The following is a 22,749-nucleotide window of genomic DNA, read 5'->3' on the forward strand; positions in this document are numbered from 1 at the left end:
TGCTTAAAAGGTCTGAACCATGGCAACAGTGCTTTAGCAGTTTGTGATTCAGAGTCGATTTACCCTAACAATAGTACTTTGTGAACTAGACTGTGGCACAATGTTCATCCTATTGTGAATGTAATGAGCACACTGAATGCCCTTGCCAGGGGGCTCAGGTGTTCCTCACATTGAACATAATGTTCCATTGCCTGCAAGACACCTCAAGGTGTGTATATGTCATCACATCAAGACGCATCAACCTCCATCTGCCAAAAATGTCTGATCCATTTATCACCTATCTAGGTAATTCTTTGTGGAATTAAATAATTTATTTTAAGAAGGTTATTTTAGGTTAGGAATAAGGGACGTGGATCAAGATCAATATTCCAACACTGTGAAAGAAGATGATGGCGTTTGATTTTTAATAAGCAATGACACATTCAAAGACATTTTGCTGGGAGTAATTTTATTATAAAACAATCACACATTAATCACATTAATTACAAGTCCATAGTCTACGGATGAAAAAGTTTTGATTAATGGACTCAATCAGGCCTGGCCAAAATTCACTGGGCTACAAGCTATGCCCCATGGGTTGAATTATGGGAAATTATGTGTTTTATGCAAGATAATAAAATGTTTCTTATCTTTAATTTTTGTGACTTAAAAAGCACATTGATAACACAATTCTTATACTGACACTAAACTCATACAAGGCTGCAAAGCTGACGAGGAAATAACAAATGTAGACTTTATATTTTAAGGACCGACAGATAATGAACAGACTCAGACTCATTAATTGCTTAATTTCCTTTGCAACAGAAGAGCAAGAGGCTGGCGTGCGCGTGTGTGTGCATGCATGAAAAGAGGATGGTTGATGGCATCAGGAGGAAGAGAAGAGGAGATGCAGAGAAAGACTGTTGTGTGGGAGAGGTGTTGACTTGTTTGTTTGGATCATGTGTCTCTTAAACAAATCATATCATCCTGGCAAACCATGGTAAGGGCAAACGTGTCTGCATTGCCCCCCACCCACACTTTATTTTTCTTTCTTTTCTATTAATTTCAACTAATCCTGTGATGTCATTTTCCCAATAATTGCAGAACAAAAATGCTACATGCCAAACAGGAGGTGTGTGTGTGGATGTGGCCTATTTGTGTGCACACAAATCACCCACTATGATTGACACATTTGAGGATGAGGTTGCCTTGGAGATGCAGAAATACAAAATGCCTTACATTCACTCGCAAATGGAAAAGCTATGCGCATTCTGCCTATTCATTCTTTGTGCTCAGGTTTACTCCACATTCTGTCATTTTTGTTCCATAATCTTTTATCCTCCATTTCACACTCCATCTGCCCTGGCATATCTGTCGCTTCTTTATTTGTCTGCCACCTTGTAGTCCTTGCTGACCTGTCTCCATATTCTATTAACCTCCTTCTACACACTAAGCACTCTGTGTAACCCTTGTCCATCCCCACTTTGCACTCACTTTTTCACTCCTTTATGTTTCACAGGTTTAACAGAATGCATCTAGGTCACACATCAATCTTGTGTAACTTGTACCATCTGGGTGCAAAGCTTAGACAAAGTGAAAGGCTGACAGCCAGACAAACAAACACACACACACACACACACAGCACTTGATGCAGCACACAAAAAAGCAGCCGTCTCTGCCAATTTTGTAACCATGGGAATACAGTGTAAACAACAGCCACTGTCAAAACTGGATTGACTATGCCTGTATCTGTTAAATAAATAATTATGTGTGTTTTCTTCTTCCCAAGTCATGTTGTTAAGGAGACAGAGCATGCTGGGTTGAGGACAATGATTAGAGATCATCAACACAACAGGCAGGAACAAAACAGGCCAAATAAAATCAGGTGTAGTTTTAGACAGGAAAGAGGGCAGGGCCCAACACTGATCTTTATTTCACAATGGGATCTGCAGAGTCCACTGGTTTGTTGAGTTTTTGTCTTATGTAGGCAGGAGCATAGGTGTTTTAGTACAAATGCATGTTCATTGCAGTATCTCCGCTGACAGGCTACGTGCGTATCTGGCAGAGCGGAGTTTGAGTTCATGGTAGCACTGTACAAAACTGTGGTAGATGAATGTGATGGGCAGTGCCAAGAGAACAATGCCACTCACAACGCACATTCCTCCAAGCACCCGTCCCCCAACTGTCACAGGATACACATCCCCGTACCCAACCGTGGTCATGGAAATGATGACCCACCAGGCGGCGGCTGGAATGCTGGCGTAATCCGGGTTCTGCGTTCCCAAGTCCAAGCCGTGCTCCAGCAGCTGGGCCAGAGCGCTGTATATCGCCATGGCGACGCAGACAAACACCATCAGCATGACCATCTCCCGGTAGCAGCGCGTGAGTGTCAGCCCCAGCGTCTGCAGACCCAGGAAGTGTCTGGCCAGCTTCATGAGCCAGAACACTCGCATCATCCTCAGCACACGCAGCATCACCCCAACAACCCCGAGCCCAGCACTTGGCATCCCTGCCCGTGCCATCGCCATGGTGACATAGTAGGGGGTGATCGCAATAACATCGATGATGTTCAGTGGCCTGCGGAGGAAGTCCCACTTGTTTCTGGCCACCAGAAAGCGCACTATGCACTCTGCTGTAAACCAGCCAATACACACTGCCTCCACTATCCTACAGAGAAGAGAGGAGAGGAGAAAAATGAGCCAAACAGAGTGTAAACAGGAAGTGGCAGAGGAGCTACACAGAGATATGGATGAGATACTGTTCGGCAAGTAAATGAAAAAGGAAGCAAAGCAGGGGTGGTTTAAATGATGGGAAATATGGAAGACGTCTGACGCAATTCAGAGTTGACACAAGCAAACAAAGGCAGGAGGACAGACATACAGTAAGGAACAGGAGACTAGAAAATTGTTGGGAAACTGCACTGAGGGTGGGATTATAACCCTTCAAGGAGAGTGGGACACAAACAAGCACATGATTATCCAATTGATTAGCACAGCAAAGGCAATCAAACTGAATTAGAGTGAGGTGGTGCTTGTATTTGACATAGAAGCAGTCAGGCCGAGCAAATGCCACAGAGCCTACGGATAACTACATCAGCAGCACAATTAAAGCAAATCAAATTATAGAGCAACTGAGAGAATTTCATCATCTACTGCTATGAAACTAAATTGGAATCCTTTTGACCCCGAGTAAACTACACTTTTAGTTGATTACCTAACCACTGCAACTGATCCAAAACTATCTCCAGCCTGAGTGAACATAACCTAGCCTTATATAGAGAAAGCCCGCCTCAGGCTTCCTAGAGAGGACAGGCTGTGCTCAAAATAATGTTGAAAGAGAGGTGCACTTTTTCATATTGTGTCCAAAAACTGAAGCCAAAATAACAGTTTAAAAGCTGACTTAGATAGAAGGTGATTCCCATAAGTGGCTTAATTCCTTTTTGTTTGCTTACACTAATATATAACCCCTCTGCATGGCTTCTTCTTTCAAGTCATTACCTACTGGAATATTATGTATGTGATGTGTTTATCCTTCTTGTGTAATGTAAACTAACCAAGCCAATAAAGATATTCAAATTAATTGTGATGGGGATGGAGGTGTGGTGGGAGCAGAGCAAAGTGGCTGTCTGTGTAATAATTAACACTACACTTTTTACAGATAATATAGACTGGTTATTGATTGGCTTAAACGGGAGCTTGTCTGACAAGTGAGGGTCCTAATGTTTAATGTGCTGCCTGGAACTTGTCATCGACTATATTGATTTAAGGGGCTCAAAATAACTAAACACAAGGACAAAGTTTTGACCCTAAAAAGCCGATAACGTCATGTTAGGACTCAAAAACCTGGGATAGGACATATGTCATGAAGCATTAACCTTCTGGCTAATAAATGGATAGTGCGCAGTGAGTTTGATCGATGCTTAAACGCATGCAGGCGCTGGTATGAGATGAGAAGTGTCTCTCTGTGTTTATTTAGTCACTACTGGCTTTAACGCACCAGCATATCCGCACACATTGCGCCTAAACATTTTCCTCATGAAAGGGCCCCTTCTTCTAAACTTAACTGACCCTTGACTATTGCATACCTGTGCTCCTCCACAGTGTTCCTCTTGGCTGTATCCCAGTCCGGCAGGGTACTAGCACACAGCATAATCATTGAAACGATCACAAAGATCACGGACACTGAAGCCAAAAGCTGCGCCGCAAGCGAAGAGTTGGGCTCCTCGAATGCCTTGCGCATCTTCTCGACCCATCTTGCGCGACCGGTGAGCGCAGTCCCTTGCACTGTCTCGCCCGGGTTCACTGACCCATCCTCCGACACTCTGACGTCTGCTTCGGACAGACTGTCCAGTCCAATCTCTGACATCCTGTCGTCCAGGCGTTTCTGGCAGCAGGAGTCCAAGTGCGCGCTCTCCAGTCCCCAGTAGAGCATCTCTGTGTAGAAGGACAGCTCACACACACCGGGGACAAAGCGGAGTTTACCGGAGCGCACGTACAGCATGATGAACACGAAAGCCTGCGCGTGGCGGTCGAAGAAAAACTCATTCCGGTCCCGGTCGTAGTCGTCGCACAGTTCAAGAACCTCTTTCTCGGTTGCGCAGGCATGCAGGCGGCTGACGCGCCGGAGAGGGAAATCCCTGATCACTTCACGGGTGAAGGCGTACCGGGTTCCCCCTACGTTGAGCACACAGATGCTCTTCCCGAACTTCATCTTGTCAACATGTAACCTAACTAAAACTCCTCTTCATCGTCCATTTTCCTTTTCATACCAGAAGTTTGGACACCTGGGGGCCCACAGTCTCCCCTGTCCCCCGGGGCGTGGCTCGCTCTGAGTGGAGGTGGCCCTGCGCCGAGCTTCGTGGCTGATGGAAACTATTCCCTCTGTCCCTCTCTCCTCTTCTTCTCCCTCTGTAGCCTGTAAAAGAGACTCTCCACCCCAGTCAGGGGGAGCCAATCCTATCAATGATGTCACATGGGCGCGCACGGGCGCACGCACGGAAAGAGAAAAACTCATACAGTTAAACTATAGAGCGTTATTTTACACACATTTATCTCCAAAATAGAAGCTGTTTCTTTAGATATAAAACAGAACAAACATGTTAGTGAGTGGATCTTACAGTGTAGGCTATTACCCCTAATACACAGAAGCACATTCAAAATAATCATCAAAAATGATCCAAATAATTGTGATAACCTTTTAGGGATTTATGTTAAGTTTGATAAGTTTGTATAATATCGTATTATGATATATTGATATTATTATGATAAACAGGTAAGAACGATATCTTTATGGCCACTTGGTGCATAGCTTCAATTTAGTTGCATTTGGAATAGCCTAAATTACGCACACACGTTTTATTTAATATTAGTATTATTTTAAGGGTAACGTGTTTGTGTATGTGCGCGTGTCTGTGCATGTGCGTGTGTGTGTGTTTACGCGTGCACGCCTCCTCTCAACGTCACCAGTCAGTGGTTTTTCGGGTTGATCCGACTTCTTTTGGCTGCCGTGAGTTCACTGTATTGTAAAGGGAACAGTGAATCCTAGGAAGGAGGAGGGGGGGGGTTTGATTTGGCAAAATTCTTCCGATTGGGCAGACATCCGGAGTCTCGACGATCATAATTGATCGCACCTTTTACCTTTTTAGAAGCTGGGTTTTATTAATTTATTATATTCCTCTTAGTTTATGGTTTACGTTAACACTCCGGGAGGGCAGAAATGGCGGCCAACATGTACCGGGTCGGAGGTATGTATGTCAATGTGGATCTTTTTATCAAACAGAAACCCTTCCAGTTATGCATCCCCTGGGGATTATGTAGAGTTATATTGGTTGGTTTGCACCTAATAGTGAGATTCGGCTGTGCTACACTAGCAGAGATGCATTAAGTTGGAGCAGGAAGGTGAGAATTTCTAAATATTTGGGATTCAAAATGGGTCAGGCCTCGCGTCTGTCGTGGCCACAGCAGCTAGCCGCCAGCTTGCTAAATAGCTAGCTTAACAATGTAAACATATTTCAATTGTCGGCACCTTTGTTCGTCTTTGGTTTTCGGATAAGTAGACCAGTGATACGGGAAACTGCCACGCTGTGGCACCTCTCGACTAGACATGTGTTTAAAAGGTTGTTAAAATGTTACCACGGGCAGTCTGAGGCTGCCTTTGTATTTGCCTCTTCTGGCATGCAGCCATTAGTACGAGTCCTCATTTAGCTAACGTTAGCACAAGCAATGGCTTCACTGATTACCATTATTGCAGCTGCAGCACCCGCTTTACAGTATTTGAGCAATGCATCTAACAATCTTTGTAACATTACATGCCATGCATTGCCACAATGTCCACCTACAAGTCACCACCAGCGCGATTAATTAGCAAGTTAGCTTGTTAGCAGTCTACTGGAATTCAGCATCAAATTATAGTCTCGATTCATGGCGTCGTTGCGTCCAGTTGGATTAAACCTAACACCTCTGTTCACACGTACTCAGGTTTCACGTCTAACTCACATTTAGACTGTGAACAGGATGCACGACCTGTCACATGAACATAATCAATAAGCATATTTGCCCAGGTGATCTTATTGGCAACAGTTCATCAGTGGCGTATCAGTTTCGTTACAATGTGCATCCGTTTGTTGTTCATAGTCACCTCAGCTGCAGCTCTCCTGCTGCATTCAGGTGCTCTTTGTAAACTCCAACTCATGGAACTTAAAAACGTGTTGGCGCTTTCAAGTTGTTGTTTTTGTTTTTTTGAAACTTGTCTTTTTGAAATGTTACCTCTTCATACATAAAGCTAGTCCTACTTTTTAGGAACACTGGCCCCTTAAAGATCTTTTTAACATACATGTCAGGGTTGGAATTTATTCTTTTACAATAATAATGGGGATGAACATAATTTGAATCCTAAAGCAGACACTGATAATATTTATTTGCAAAGTTGAATGTCAAGTCTTATTTACCTTTTCACTTAATTGTTTGTATCTTGAACATAGTAATTACAATATTTTGGACAGCACTTGAAGGCAGCATTTGCCATGGATTGAAGTTTTCCAAAGTTGCTAGTATATCCTGCTCAGGCAGAGTTGAATAGGGCCGGGTTTCTGTCTCCTCAGGCTAGGTGATGTTATGATTGTGCTAAATTCTGTAGCTCAACAGTGGAAAAATCGCAATTATGAACTATGTTCCTGTCCTCAATTTATTTATCTTACACAATCATAACCGTATGCTCACTTTCTCTGAGGCTTTGTTAACCTTTCAGTACACATTAAATTGCCTTTGCCTTCTGTTTAACTTGTAACCTGATAATCTCTGTGGTGCTTGCTCATTACAATTACCCTGTTTAGTAATGGATTTCACATCCTGTTTTTTTAACCATCTCTTTTAGATTTAACAATTGCTGATAGTCCTGACTTCACACACATACATGCTTCTAGTTCTGGCTCTACTGTAGCAGTGAACCGTTGTCAACCTCTATCACAAATGTAGCTGAATTAACACCTCTCTTACAGTGTCAATGGAAAAAATGATTATATTTGTTAATGTAGAATTTATGACAGTAGCCACTGAGCTTTTTATTTTCACTTGGTTCTACAGGTTAATGCAGCGTTACAGTGATCTAAAACTGTGAAGTGACTAGTGTGTGTTTTCTGTTGCAGATTATGTATTTTTTGAGAACTCCTCCAGTAACCCTTACCTGATCCGCCGGATAGAAGAACTCAACAAGGTAATGAGGTGTTTTGTGTGTTTACGTCTTTTTATGCCTGAGGGTGAATAGCCAGAATTTCTCTCTGTTCCTGCTCGGTTTCTGCCAGTGTTTGATTAGTTGTAGAGTTGCCTGTTTTAACTTATTTCCTAGGCATGTGGCAGTTAAGAACTAAAACTAAACATGCAGAGTTCCTACGCAGTATGGAAAGGTATGGAATTTAAGTTTAGTAATTTCCAGGCCTGAATAAGTTTTGGAAAAAAGAAGAGTATGGGACAAAATGTTAATATGAGAGTTAAGGAATCACATACTGATATACTTCTTATTCTAATATTATCTAGTCTCCCATATACCTATGTACACACTTTGTTTTAGCGCTATGCCAGTGCTGGAGAAAGGGCTGACCGAATCAATTATCATTCTGCTCTAAGGAAAACAATGCTCTGGCTTCTTTGTATTTCTTTAAACCAATCACAGTAGCTGCATCCTGGGCTTGGTGCTGCCCAGGACGCAGTGATGGTGCCCTTGCAAAATAGTGTCGTGGGGAAAATTGTTTTGGTGGACAAAAAAGGCCAATTCCTCACAAAAGACAAGGTAACAGCTGCAAGCTTGTTTTTGTTCATACGATTAGCAACCAGGTGAGGTAACTTGCCGTTTTCAGCGTGTAGGTTGCTAGCTCAGCGGCTGTTTTTGTTGTTTCATGTAGCGACAGGGATTTCGAAAACTGTAACAAGCAGATATCGGAAGGGGAGGAATGACAGGCTTTTACCAACAGCCTACTTCCTGTGAGCCAGACTACTAATTATTTGATGTGCATAGACTAGTACTGGTATAGTTAACATTTTGAGTTGTCTATCTATAAGTACATATGTTAGGCAATTCATTCAATCTACCGAGAAGTCCTGAAATTTGAGTCAGGAAATGTATGGAATTATGAAATGGAAAATGTGTAGGATCCCTGAACATGGTGCTTTGTTTAAATATTGAAGCATCTTTAACAGGTGTGTGAGAAAAGCTTTTCCTTTACTCTATTTGTACAAAGATATTTTGATAAATGCATGTCATTATCAGATGGTGTGGGGTGTGTGTTTTCAGATCTGGTCATTGTCACTCTGAAAAAGACATATTGAGGCTGTACATTATAAAATAAAGACAGGAGACATTGTGATTATCATTCTCGATAAAGGAGGTGGACAAAAGAACAGGAACTCCCTGCAGTCTGATGCTATGTAAAACAGTTGCACTGCTACAGATACAGTATGTTGAGGCTGAAACAGAATGAATGATTGAACATTTTTGTGATCATAGCTTATGGTGGCAATGCATTGTATTTCAATATATTGTGAGGGTTCCTCTTATTTTGTCCATATCCTTCAGGTGAACACTGACATTAAATACATTTGTTCTTACCTACATAGCTGCAGAAGTTCAAAGCAGTTTTGTCAAACCTCATACCCTCACATCCACTCACTCTTCCATCGGCCACGACATTAAATACTGGCTGAGTCTTAAAGCCTGTCGGTCTAATTATACAGCCAGGCAATCAATCAGTCATCTGATTAAAAGCGATTTTGCTGCCATGGTCAGCCTGTCATAGCAGCATCGCTTGACGAGCACACGGAGTAGCCAGGTCTCTTGGTAAATTATAGGTTTGTGCTGCCTCTTTCCGTCAACCTGGACCCCTCTCCTCTCTCTGTTTCAGACGGCCAGTGGGAACGTGGAGGCCAAGGTGGTTTGTTTCTACAGAAGGAGAGACATCTCCCACAGCCTCATCCAGCTCGCAGACAAACATGCAAGTGAGTAGTGACTCCTGTCACACATTTAAACAGCCATTTAGTATTCAGTGCAGTTTCTTCAGAATCTGTACATATACATTAACCTCAAATGTATAGCTGAAACGATTACTCAATCAGCAGATAATGATTGCGCAACAATTTAGATAATCGACTTGTCACTCATTTTTCAAGCAGGGCTATATGGTTGTCAGGTGCATTTATATATTCATGCGTCTTCAGTGAGTTTCATTATGGGCTTTCTGCTGCATGTCAGTCAGGCAGACATTTCCAGCTGTGTTTCCACTTAGCACCTCCTTTTCACATTTACTATCAATTTGATGAGGGGTTTTCATGTAAATAGGCACTGCAGTGCAACTTGAAAATATGCTGCTAGTCATATTTTTATATATTTTATATTTCTCAATTACTTATTCCCAGGTCTGAGAGAACTGGAGTGTGAGTGTGGCTGTATGATGAGAAGAAGGAATGAAAGGAAGGTGGTGTTGTTATTACAACAACACCTGTTCTGTGTGGGGAGCCTTTAACCTGTTTCCAGTGATGTTTCACTTTATCCTTTAATCACAATAAAATAAATCATTGATCACTTTCTGGAGATTAAAAAAAACAACCCCCCTCCTCCAAAGCAATCCCTCAGCTCTGAGGTAGATTATTGAGATGAGGAGTCAGCAGTGGGAGACCCACTGAAGAATTTACGTAACTCAGCACTGACAAAGACAAAAATTAATTGTGTGGCGAAATACTATTCTCTGTGTGGTCAGACTTTGTGTAAAAACTGTTTTGCTGATTTGGCTAGACTCTGTAAACATAAAGCAACCGTATGCACAAAAATATAAACTATGCAATATGCAGGGACATGTGCATTCATGGCAGTACAGTGCCACTTGGATAAGCTATTTAAAGTCAGTCTACCAGCTGGTCAACAGAAGAGACAGAAACAACAACATTTTAAACTGCCTACCACACTGCAAAAAAACAAACATTCACAAAGGTGAGTCTGATTTACAGGAATAAAACAGAATGCGCAGAGTTTGTAGGATTCAAAGCTGAAATATCTTGTTCTGGAGGCCTGGAAGCAAAATTTGAATCCATTTTGTAGATCATTCTAAATAATCATTGTATCCCAAGGCCTCAAGCAACAACTGAGGGCTAAACATTACCTCTACAGGAGAGCTAAGGCCACTCTACCTAAATCTCAAAAATAGATTTGCCAACGCTACCCTCAATGGTATCAAGCCATACAGATAGTTTTGGTTTTATTGCCAATATTTTAAAGTATCTGCCACAGAGATTGCCTCTGCCTCCCCAACAGAATAGAGGTGAATAGAAGTGTGTTTGTAGCACTCAAAGCATCCACAAATTAGGTTAAAACACCTAAACAGAACCTGTGACTGCTTCCTGTCTTACAATTCCTACTTTGCATTATTTGCATACATTCGCTCATCCACCAAATCCCCAAGAAATGTCCATACCTTGTTGTGAAGACCTATGAATTAGCAAACAGTTGCTAACCTCAGTGACAACTAAGAGAGAGACTTCCAGCATTTGCTGTCGCTTTCCTTGTAGAACTACATCTCTGACTAAAGGAGAGCAGATCAGAAAACAGCGAGGCCGCTATCGGATAAAAGCAAGAACAGCAAAATAATATAGGAGTGGTGGACCAACCAGAGACACTGCTCAGTTGAGTGGACTGTCAAGGGGTCACTAAGCTTCAGCTGAATTGCTCATTGGGGAGTGGTACAGCATGTGAAACCCGTTTTGTGATTTCTCTAAAGCTCTCTTATTACTTGTGTCGCTTTTTGTGTGTACTAATGGTTGCAACACCATGACTGCCCTCAAGGAAAGACTGTCCAAATGTGTCTGTGACAGATGGTTTTACCTACCCCCGCCTTTGAGTGTGGCTGTTCGAAACAACTAAAAACACTTTCGTCTTCTAACTTGTTTGTACAGACTAGTTTCTTTTGAGCACATGACGGCCTTTAAGAGTTGTCCCCTGCTGTGAGGCCGCAGTGGAAATGCACACGGTCACAGACTGTCACACCACGGTGCAGTCGGCTTATGCTGGAATAGAAATAGTTTGTATGACATTTCTGAGCACACTTTGGAAATCAAGTGTTTACAGTTATTCCTCACACTAAAAGGTAAGGTGAAAAGCTGTGCCATCATAGAGAGGGAGATGCAGTAACAGTTAAATGGGGGGATAAGGGCTTCTGATCTCCCCTGGAAGACATTCATAGTGTTGCACTCGGTTTTTCACCTCCGCACAGCCGGCCAGTGATGGTGTGAAGTGGTGGGAATGTTAGATTGTTGGTATCGGAAAGTTACAGACCATTCGATAAGCACTTGTGAAAAAGCATACTGCCAGTTTTAAAGTGTGATATAGCGGGACATTGGAAATTGAGAATCTGGGCCTCTGTAGAATTTTCTAACAGGGATGTGAAGCCGTACTAGTGCCAGTACGAGCTTGTGAAAACATCTGGTGTGATAATAGGGTGTTGCCAATGGCAGATGATCTTCATTTATCTAAGTATATGCCTGCACTGTGTAACAGTGATTTGAAAGTTTGTTTGCTGCGTGGCATTGTGTGCTGACTCAACTGCAGCAAACCACGTAATCGAGTATTTATGGATGAACACTGTCCTTAAAATTACATTTCTAGTAATAGTCCTGAGCATAATAGCTTGGTCCTCTATAAATGGATGGCAGCAATAGTTTGTGATTGGAAAGCCCTTGAGAGCCATTTTACCAGCCGAATGTTTTAAATCTGAAGACAGTATAGTTATGAAATATCATTATGTGATCTTGTATAAATGGATCAATTTGGCTGAAACCATTTGACTTTGAAAATCTGTTGGTCATTAATTTTATGTCACAGGTAAGCCACTTTTTCATGTTTCATTTTTCTTCTACTTGCCTCTGAGACGCATGGATACCATTTTTAATAATATCTGTATCTCTTTTAATATGTTTTTTGATGTAAGTTTCTCCTTTGTGTATGCCTTTTGCAGAGGAGTTGGAAGAAGAGAAGGAAAGCCCGACAGAGACAGACCTAACAGAAAAACAGAAACACCAGCTTCGCCACAGAGAGCTCTTCCTCTCCCGGCAGTATGAGAGTTTACCTGCGACACACATCAGGTACTGACACGCGCGCACACTGGATCCTACATTTCATCTGCAGGCAGTGCTCATGGATAGTCACTCATCCAGCCATGAAAAGGCTAATCGAGTGCGGCTCACTTCCTGTATCTGTGTTTTACGTGGTTCTTGTTCCCTCCCTCTCTCCCAATTAGGGGGAAGTGTAGTGTCGCGTTATTGAATGAGACTGAAGCCGTTCTTTCATACCTTGACAAAGAGGTGAGTCAGAGAAAAGAAAACTTGGATCTCTTACTGGTTTATGTTCAGAGAAGGTGTCAAAACGTAATTTTCATTGATTAACCAGCCGATTATTTTCTTGGTTTATCATTTAGTCCATAAAATGTAAGAAAATAGCCCAAGATGATGGTGTTAGATTACTCGTTGTCTTACCAACATCTCAAGACTAAAACTATTACGTTTACAAATCACATAAGACAAAGAAAGCAGCAAATCCTCACTTTCAAGAAGGTGTAACCAGAGTATATATTAGGAATTTTTGGCTTAAAAGGTGATCTTACAGTCTTTCATCCTTAATTTCACACTGGGAATGCCAGGGCATGTTGAAGTTCAAGTTAAACTTCAAGTTTAAGGTTCAGCTGTAGAGAATAGAGAAATAATTGAGTTCGCCAGCGGGGGGGGGAGGGCTTGACTTTAAATATGGAGGGTGATGTGTATTTTTTTTGTTTGTTTGTTTGTTTTTTTTCTAGGATACATTCTTCTACTCCCTGGTATATGACCCAACACAGAAAACCCTTCTGGCCGACAAAGGAGAGATCAGAGTAGGACCGCGTTTTCAGGCAGACGTACCTGAAATGCTACAAGAGGGTAAGTCAGAACTGCACCTGATTTATTGTATTCCAATAATGGAGACGACAGCAGTTTTATTTCTCTTGTTGACGAAAAATAGGAGGTTTAGTTGGTGTTAAAGCACATGATTGACACTCTTGTTTTGAGTGTCCATGCTTGACGCAAGAGTGATATTGATTTTAAGCCTCTTTGACACTGAACTAATAATAATAATTGACTTATTATCAAAGGGAGCATGCTTGTTTGATACAGACTGCAATAAAAATCACATCATCATCTAAATTGAATGCAAAAATTACCATTCCCTTTCATCGTGACCCATATTAGACAGGCTTGAAGAAGATAGAGCTACTACTGTACATGGAGATGAATATGTACACAGTTAATTGTGGAAGAAACCAATCATTTTGTCAAAAGCGCTCTCCTGTTCAGTATCTACATACAATACATTTACAACATAATTTACAGATAGTAGCAAGCTACTAGCTCTATTTATTGAATTTAAAAAAAAAAAAGTGTGCCATGTGCTTGTCAGTCACTTTTTATCAACTGACCAATCACAACCTGGATGGGGCAGGACATAAAAAAAGGTTTGTACTACAGCAAATCAATAAATATTGAACCAATGTAGAGGCTTTTTCTTGCACAAGGATTTAATGGATAATAACAACGCACAGAAATGAAACAGCTGTAACTGGTTTTTATATTCCACTAGTGGTAGCTTTTGTCTCTGTGTGTCCTGCAGGTGAGGCGGATGACAGGGACCAGTCCAAGCTAGAAGAGAAGCTGTGGGATCCAGAGTGTCCACTCACCAACAAACAGATAGACCAATTCCTAGTAGTGGCACGGTAAGACCTTTCACGTCTGTCGAGTGGGTCTGAATGTTGTCAGTGTAAAGGTCAGTTTCATGTAGCAGCATGTTATGAACTTGCAGTCTACAGCTGCAACTACTTAAACTTAGACAGACAGATGGAACAATTTAAAGTAAAAAAGTAATAGGAGGATCCTCGCTGCTATGTAGTGGTGAAACAGATCGCAATTGAGCTGTGATCCGTACAGATACCCCCAACGGTTTGATACACAGGTAAACTGCAAAGTTTAACCATCATAGTGTGAAGAACAGTTTTACTGTTGCTGTTAAGTTACTGAAGTAATAATTGTAGGTTGCAATGCAGAGTTGCAGTGAAAAGACAGATAAGACAGATGCATGTTTAACTAGCGTTGTGATTGGGTTAGGGGAGAGCGACTGAATTAAAAGCTATTGAGTAAAATCCCGTAGGCTGTGATTTAGGTCATTTCCAGAAGTATAACTGGGACACTGGGCTTGCTTTTCGTCACAGAAATGGATCATAAGATTGTGATGTTTTTTTCAGCTACAGTGATATGCTGCCTTGCCATCCTTTTGACACACAGCTCCCCTCGCTCACTGGAGCAGCACAGTCTCTTTGTCCATCTGTGGCACAGCAGACTTCAGGCTACTACTCGCGACGTGTAACCAATAAGATGCTGTGGGCGGGACATTGAGCGAGACTACAAAGTGGTCACTACAGACAGTGGCCCAATCCCAATGTCCACCCTCACAGACTCTCAGACTTTGAGGCGCGTTCCCGGGAAGTCCATGAGGGCTTAGGGCTGTCCCTTTGCCAAATCGTCAAGTCCGCATTTCTGCAGACTTTGGCTGAGGGAATTGCCAACAGTTCATAGTGGTATGGCGTGAAACACAGGGGTTACCAGGGGAAGCTCGGAAGCAAGAGAAATATCACGGCAAATCCGTGTTATAAGAGAAGAAGAAAACAGTAAACAAACAAGCGACACCAACGCTGATATTAAAATTGTTGAAAGTTTTCTTAACTTAAGATGCTGCATAGAACACATGAAGTCAGAGGAATGCAATCACCTTATTACATACTTAGTTTATTCAGCTATTTATTTTAGTTTTTGCTTAATGATGCTGTTTGACCAACAATAGTGTATTGTTTATTGACAAATATATATTTACATTTAGGCTACCTCTCCTGCACTCTGTAGGGCGAGAGCCTGCAGGACTTAAAAATGAGGCAAAAACATAAAATAAAAAGTGTGCAACATGTTTCAGCGTCGTCAAGGTAACGTGATAAAGTGGCAAAGGGCTGTCATGTTCCTGTTGACAACATTTTGAGCCAGTGCAGCCTCTTAAACTCAATCACTTTCCAAGTGACGTCAGTAAAGTCTGAGGGTTCAGGGCTTAGGGGGGACATTGGGATTGGGCCAGAGAGAAGCGGCCACATCAGAGCCAAAGTAGTGAATTAGTTTAACCCTAACCTTTTTATTTTTTGCTGATCTTAAATATTATCCGCTCTGTGATTCAAAAACATGATCCGGACCGTGAGTTTTGTGATTTGTTGCACTCCTACTGCTGGGAGTTTTTTTATTTTTTTAGTTTGTAGATGAAATGTGGTAGAAAATTACTGCATATGAATGTATAACTCATCCGTGGATTAACTCTAAAAGGGCATTGCACCTTTATGCACTCTTTGACATGCAGCAACTCAGATTGTCCAGACAGAAAAATTAGAGGACCTTTTATTTCAATGCATTTTATTTTGGATATAAAATGGATGAAAATCGCATTCAAATTTATGTTTAAATCTGTGAAAATATTACAAATTATAATTGATCGGGTCATTTGTTTGTGTGCCATTTTTTGCACCCTATCAGAAGCATATTCTGGAAGCATATTCTGAGTTGTACGTCTGTATGTGGTTATTTATTTTATTTTTTAAAACAAGCCTTAATGACGAAGATTTATAATAATACTGTAATTAATTGGTATGTGAATATTAATATATATTCTGTATGTTTGTGTTTATTTTTTCAGAGCGGTTGGGACCTTTGCTCGAGCGTTGGACTGCAGCAGTTCAGTTAGACAGCCAAGCTTACACATGAGTGCAGCTGCAGCCTCACGAGATATCACACTGGTCTGTTGGACACACATTAAGGCACACTCACCCTGCATTACCTGATTGTGACTTAGATGATAGATTATAACCTCTTTCTGTGTCTATTGGTTGCAGTTCCATGCCATGGACACACTGCATCGCCATAATTACGACCTGTCCAGTGCGCTGAGCGTACTGGTCCCGGCGGGCGGCCCAGTGCTCTGCAGGGATGAGATGGAGGAGTGGAGTGCCTCGGAAGCAGCCATGTTCGAAGAGGCACTAGAGAAATACGGAAAAGACTTCAACGATATCCGACAAGACTTTGTAAGTGTGTTTATAACTAGAATTAGCTTGTGTAAAGTCAGTCAGTATCGGTGGGATGTCAGGCCTCTGGTGCCACATTTATTATTCTTTGTTTGATTTAGTAATTTTAAATATTTTATTTGTGGTATTGAGTTTTTTGCTAATATTATTCAACAAGTCAACAATAATTCTACCTGCAAATGAACTGGATGCAAAGCAAGTTATAGGTATATCAGCCAGCCCTAAATGTGGCTAATATTTTTTCCCCCTGGACTCCAAACTGAATGTAATAATAATGAGGGTTTTTTTATCCTCATGAGAAGAGACAGCTAGAACAGGAAAAACATGCCACGTGCTTTCTTAACATCCAGTTTGTCCATTTCAGTATCTTCAGAGAAACCTACAACTGAATCAACTTTTTTGATTGTTGTATGCTTTGTGAAACAAAACCAAATGTAATCCCAAATGACCAAAGTAAAACCCATCACTGCGGAAGCCCCAAACAGAAGTTGTGTGTTTATCTGTAATTTGGTGGAAAATGTGGCTTTTTGAAACTTTCTTATCATACTGATGGACAGTGGAGAATTTTGATTATGCTGCAGGATAGATTTGAGAAGTTCCTGTGGATGTTTTGATACTTCTTCCTCCTCAGTGAGAACATGGGACCCAGTGGGACATGTAATGTGCATGAATTCAAGCTGACCGCAGCTGCTGCTCTGTGAAGGACAAAATTACCAATTTTAACAGTGCCTTTCAAGCCCACAGTGGGTGACTATTTGATTGTATTGAACTTTCCTTCCCACCATCTACCTATACAGTACAATAAAGGCGGGATATAGATGTCTGCGGTGGCACCAGGTGCTCATGAATACTTATTAAATGTGTGAATCACCGCGTGTGTCTGTGTGAGAGGGTGGGTTTTCGTCTGGGGCTCAGAACGAAGCAAAGTCTGTAATTTTTTTTTTTCTCTCAGCCTCTATGGTCACGCTGCCTCTCGCTCATGAATATACATGAAGGCCTTCACACCCAGATGGCAAGAACATGAGATATTAATATCATTAATTTGCTCTCTGTCTCTCTCTTTCTTCCACTCGTGCCACTCGTCTTCATTCTTTCCTCTTGTGAAGCTGCCATGGAAGTCTCTGACTAGTATCATAGAGTACTACTACATGTGGAAGACCACAGACAGATATGTGCAACAGGTGAGACTAATTCTTTATTTTCAAAACAAAAAATTTTTTTAATGGGGATCTGCTGTGATGGGGAAATCAGAAAGATTTTCAGTTTTAACATTTTCATAAACAAATGTTTCTGTTTGCATTCTGTGTTTTGCACTAAAACACATTGTGTGGATCCTTAAAGCGTACCTAATAAAACATTTGCATTGCCCCTTTATTAATGTTTACACAAGCAAAGAAAACAATACATTTCCAGGGCTGCACGATTAATGTAATCACAATCGCGATGTCGTCGTGTGATTACATAACCGCAAAAAGGGTGTGATTTAATAAAACGGAGAAAGTGTGTGAGACACTTTCCTCTCTGTGTGCGTTGCAGTCTGCTCATTATCCCTGCCCACTATGGGCTCTCGTATGTGCCTCTAAAACAGATCACGTTGCGTGCAATCGGAAAAATTATTTATAAGCAGTGTGCAAGTAATGTTTAAGCATAGTGTTTAAGACGACAATCTACGGTAAGTTTGTAAAGTTTAAGATGTTTTGTCCTGCCTTTTAGGTTTTTACGCTTATGTATTTCATGCGTTGTTTATTAGTTATGTTACATATTTCTGTAGATATGATCTGCATGCCTTCTGTTCTTTTTTGGCTAATGCAATGAGAATGGGTACCCCAGTGATTTAGTATTGCACTTCCATAAAGTTGGAGGACTTTGAGAGTCGGATTAAAAAAGAAAGTTAAAATTGATGTAGCAGAAGATAAGAAATCATTTGTCTGGAGTACGACTTAAACTTAAAAAAATGTTGTCTTCCACAATTCCCATAATACAACTCAATAGCATCTTTCATTGGCCCGTACCTGACTGTTAAAAGCTCTAGTCTTTGAAACTCTGTGCACCTACTTGTTTGTGACTGCTCCCTCCCTCCAGAGCCACAGAAGAAATTATACAGCGGTTTTTACAGGCTGAGTACTACTCCCCATGACAAGATGTTTTCAATGTGTAAAATTAATGGAGTGCCCCTGTAAAGCTGCAATCGTTTTTGTCTATTTGCTAAAACTGTCACTGATGCCATCTATAAGAATCCACCTCTCCCTGAACAAAACAACCAATCAGAGCCAGGAGCAGTCTCTAACGCAGTGTCAATCACTGCTCTTGCACACGCTGCACAGCCCCTCTTCCTTGCGCGTGCTCTCACTCTGTCAAACTTAGTATCTTCAGCTCGCGGCTTCAGAAGTTTTGCAAAACAATCACCAGCAATGAAAGAACTGCCCAAACTCCCTTTGTCAACAACAGCATGTAGTACAAAACGCTTTGGTGAACGCGTCTCAGCTCCAAGCGGAGCTTTAGGCTCATTATGTTCGATGCTTGTGGGTTTGGTGGGCGGGGCATAGTGGAGTGATGTGAGCAGCAAAGAGCGAGAGACTCGGTAGGTTTTGCGTTCTATTTTCAGTTGTTGCCGACTGCAACTTTAAGGGGACAATAAACTGTAAATAAGTGAGGTAAATTTTGCGTGCAGAAAAAGCTTAGAAAGTTGTCAAATAAGCAAGAGTGAGGGTGAGTGTTGGAGAACAAGTCACTTTGGATAACAGTGTCAATCTACAAGATGGTCTGACAAAGCATTTTTCATGTGATTTAGCTGTATAGATTATCAGTGGAGGGTGACTGAAAACTATTGCATGTCAAGAAGAAGGGAATGCCACCTTTTTTTTGAAATTCATTAACACATTAAATGACTGACTTTGTAATCATGCAGTCTTATTTTCAGGCTGCCTGAGGATTTTTGCTGTTGACTTCTTTTGTTATTAACAAAATCAATCCACTATCTCTCTGAGCAGAAGAGACTGAAGGCAGCAGAGGCAGAGAGCAAACTGAAGCAGGTTTATATCCCCACATAGTAAGTCACTTAATTTCACATTTATAGATGGTGCTATAACTGTATCTGTGACTGCAAGAAAATCATTATTTTATGCATAATTCATATTTCTGATTTAAAACACTGCAGAAGTCAGCTGCTGAAGTCAGTCTGTTAAATCTCTTCCTTTTATTTTCTGCGACAGTAACAAGCCCAACCCCAACCAGATCTCAATGACCAATGGCAAAATGGCGACAGTGAATGGAGCGGGCCCTGGGGCTTACCATGCAGCAGGAGGGGGCAGAGCCTGCGAGAGCTGCTATAGTGAGTTTTGTGTGTGTGTGTGTGTGTGTGTGTTTAAGCATGGCAAGTGTGAAATTAAATCACAAGGGCAGTGAACATGGGTCAATTAGAAATGAAAGGGTAACAAACGGAGTGTTTTCCAGCTAAAAGATAATTTTTTTCACCATTGAGGTCCTCTGACTTCTGAAGAGATGCTTTGCCTTTTTACCATCATTGCTTATCTGCTTATTTATTAACAGCTGTTACCAATCCAGTGATAAATACCTCCTTTCCTTTCAATTCTGCAACTCAGTTCCTGAAAGCAAAGTTTGGACCTACTATGCTGCTAGGGCCAACAAGCTAACGGTTCTGTTGATAAGTTGTTTTGTGTGTGTGTCTTTTGTTTTTGATAAATGGTCCGACCAGTTCAAACCCCCAAATTATTGAATTTACAATGCTATAACACAAAGTAAAGTAAAAATCCTCACATATTTTATATAATATTTTGTTATTATAAATTATTTCAACAGAAAATTTTGCTGTAAAAATGTTGTTTCATTTTCTTTCAACTGACAAATTGAAAGTCAAAGTAAGCACATCAAGGAGCTAGCATCATCAAAGCGACTATCTAAAAATAAAAGATAAAGCTGCTTCCTGATAAAAGCTTTAAAGTGGTTGACTGGCAAAAAGCTGTAACGGTCCAGTGTGTAATATTTAGGAGGATCTATTGACAGAAATACAAAATGTAATCCATAACTATGTTTTCAATGGTGTATAAAGACCTTACGTAATGAACCATTATGTTTTTATTACCTTAGAATGATCCATTTCTATCTGCATACACCCAGAGTCCCCTTACATGGAAATCGGAATGTTTCTACAGTAGCCCAAATGGACAAACTGCTATACAGAACACATTTCGTAACTATGTTGAATACTGTAAAACTTAATTAATAGCAGAGTCCCAAATAGCCGCCTACCCCGTTTACTGGCCTGGTGTAGGAACACATTTTGACACATAAATGCAGGTCCCGAATAAACGACTGTTCTGGTTTTTATCTAAGTTCTTTGGATGTATAAAACCTCTTAAACCCTGCGGGGTTGCCTGCTTTAGCTGTTTCTAAGCTGCTTAAATCGTTAATACAAATATTACTGTTTAAACGTATGATCAATATGTCAGGATGGACATGCTACACGCTAGATCGGTTAGATTCTCCACAATTCAATTGTTCAGTTCATTTAACGGAAACAACGAGCCCCAAAGTCTAGTTCTTAGAGATTTACCGGTGTAACCTGAATGGTACAAGAGATTAGGGGGAGGGGGGGAGTGCTGACTCATGTTACCTTTAAAGCGCTCGTTAAGTCCGAATGTGTCCGTTCCTTGATTAATTATATTCATTTAGTCTGTAAGGGTCCACTGATTTTAAAAACGATCAAAACAGCTTTTCATAAAAATTAATCCAAGTTGTAAATTCTGTCATGTCTAGAAGTTCATCTCTGTCTGTCTGCCACACTTCTCTCATCCTTCACCGTGTTGTTATTTTCGTTAAGTTGCTGCCTTCAAAGTAAAGCTGTATTTGATATTATTGGATAATTTCTATACAAGTAATATTCTGTTTGAAATAAATAAACTGTTTCATAGTAGCCTGTTTTGTGCAAGAGGTATTAAAGGCCTGTCCCAGTTTTCACAGCCTTTTTGTTGTTGGATTTAGAAATTAAATAGATATAATGTACAACCTCATGGAGAAAAGGTACAAAGTTAGTTTTTTTTTACTGCTGAATTTATAATTGCCTTTAGAATTAATACATTTATTATAATGTACTTATTATTTCGTCTGAGGAGCAAGTGAATGCAGTGAGCCATTAATTGCAATTCGCAACCCTCACCACTAGATGCCACTAAAACACACTGAACCTTTAATTATAATGCAGCCACAGGAAGTGTTACCTTTTGTATTAGAAGCTGAACTGCAACCATTCATTCTTTGAGCAGAGGAAATGAGAATCACAAAATATTTCAGAATTTACGATTAAACCATAATATGATCCAAGTAATCTTCTTTCAAATCCCGGTATCAGGATTCAATAAGAAACAGAACGAATGAGCAGAAACAATAAAACTCAGATTATCCCCACTAAATAGTCGTGTTTTCTTTTATCCTGCCTACCAATACATTTGTATAGACAGTGACATGCAGTGTGACTGGGGCTGATGTATGGACACTTCTAAAATCATTTAGAAAGGGACTCAAGACACTGGAAGAGAGATCAATATGCTGAGTGTCTTTTGGACCAATTTTCTCCTGCGATGCTTCTAATCTTCATTCATGCGTTTTGTACATTAACAGCCATGCAGTCGGCCCAATGGTACTCATGGGGGCCTCCAAACATGCAGTGCCGCCTGTGCGTTTCCTGCTGGATGTACTGGAAGAAGTACGGAGGCCTGAAGATGCCCAGCAGAGCAGAGGGCCCAGAGGAGAGGACCTCCCCCAGTCCAGCAAGCAATGTAAGCTCAGTCAGAAGGCACAGATGTAAAACACACGCATGTAGTGGGGGAGAAGGGTGAATTCTGAAGACCTCACGGTGGCTGCAGTTCCTCAAAACGTGTTTAAAATCACCTAAAAATATAATACAGCACTGTAAAGGAGTTCCTAAAAATCCACACAACTGCAGCTATTTAATATTTTACATTATATACAGTATATAGGTGATCTGTCAGCATCAATTATTCAGTGAGCTCAAAACCACACATACCATATCTCACATATTAGCTATTAATGAATTTACATGCCTTACACATTTACTGCGTGGGGAA

General features: G+C 41.0%; 2 protein-coding genes across 2 annotated transcripts in view; one reads left to right on the top strand and one right to left on the bottom strand.

The window, feature by feature from the left end:
- Window positions 1-431: 431 nt before the first annotated feature.
- On the bottom strand, window positions 432-4,689 carry kcng3 (potassium voltage-gated channel, subfamily G, member 3). Its single transcript, XM_038735567.1, has 2 exons — window positions 4,064-4,689; window positions 432-2,646 (listed from the first exon to the last, which is right to left on the bottom strand). The coding sequence occupies exons 1-2, from the start codon at window positions 4,687-4,689 to the stop codon at window positions 2,001-2,003; spliced, it is 1,272 nt and encodes a 423-aa protein (XP_038591495.1). The 3' UTR covers window positions 432-2,000.
- A 785-nt stretch (window positions 4,690-5,474) lies between these two features.
- The window catches only part of mta3 (metastasis associated 1 family, member 3), a 31,000-nt gene continuing 13,725 nt past the window's right edge, over window positions 5,475-22,749 (top strand). The window contains exons 1-13 of the mRNA XM_038735568.1: window positions 5,475-5,722; window positions 7,622-7,689; window positions 9,371-9,464; window positions 12,470-12,596; window positions 12,752-12,815; window positions 13,304-13,421; window positions 14,149-14,251; window positions 16,261-16,360; window positions 16,457-16,645; window positions 17,752-17,826; window positions 19,636-19,694; window positions 19,858-19,976; window positions 22,283-22,440. Coding sequence (XP_038591496.1) covers window positions 5,695-5,722; window positions 7,622-7,689; window positions 9,371-9,464; window positions 12,470-12,596; window positions 12,752-12,815; window positions 13,304-13,421; window positions 14,149-14,251; window positions 16,261-16,360; window positions 16,457-16,645; window positions 17,752-17,826; window positions 19,636-19,694; window positions 19,858-19,976; window positions 22,283-22,440 — 1,302 coding nt within the window. The 5' untranslated portion in view covers window positions 5,475-5,694. The remainder of the gene's footprint in view (window positions 5,723-7,621; window positions 7,690-9,370; window positions 9,465-12,469; window positions 12,597-12,751; window positions 12,816-13,303; window positions 13,422-14,148; window positions 14,252-16,260; window positions 16,361-16,456; window positions 16,646-17,751; window positions 17,827-19,635; window positions 19,695-19,857; window positions 19,977-22,282; window positions 22,441-22,749) is intronic.

Source organism: Micropterus salmoides, unplaced genomic scaffold, assembly GCF_014851395.1.
Source record: "Micropterus salmoides isolate LMB-PRFRI ecotype aquatic unplaced genomic scaffold, ASM1485139v1 Ms_hic_scaffold_21, whole genome shotgun sequence".
Taxonomy (NCBI): Eukaryota; Metazoa; Chordata; class Actinopteri; order Centrarchiformes; family Centrarchidae; genus Micropterus; species Micropterus salmoides.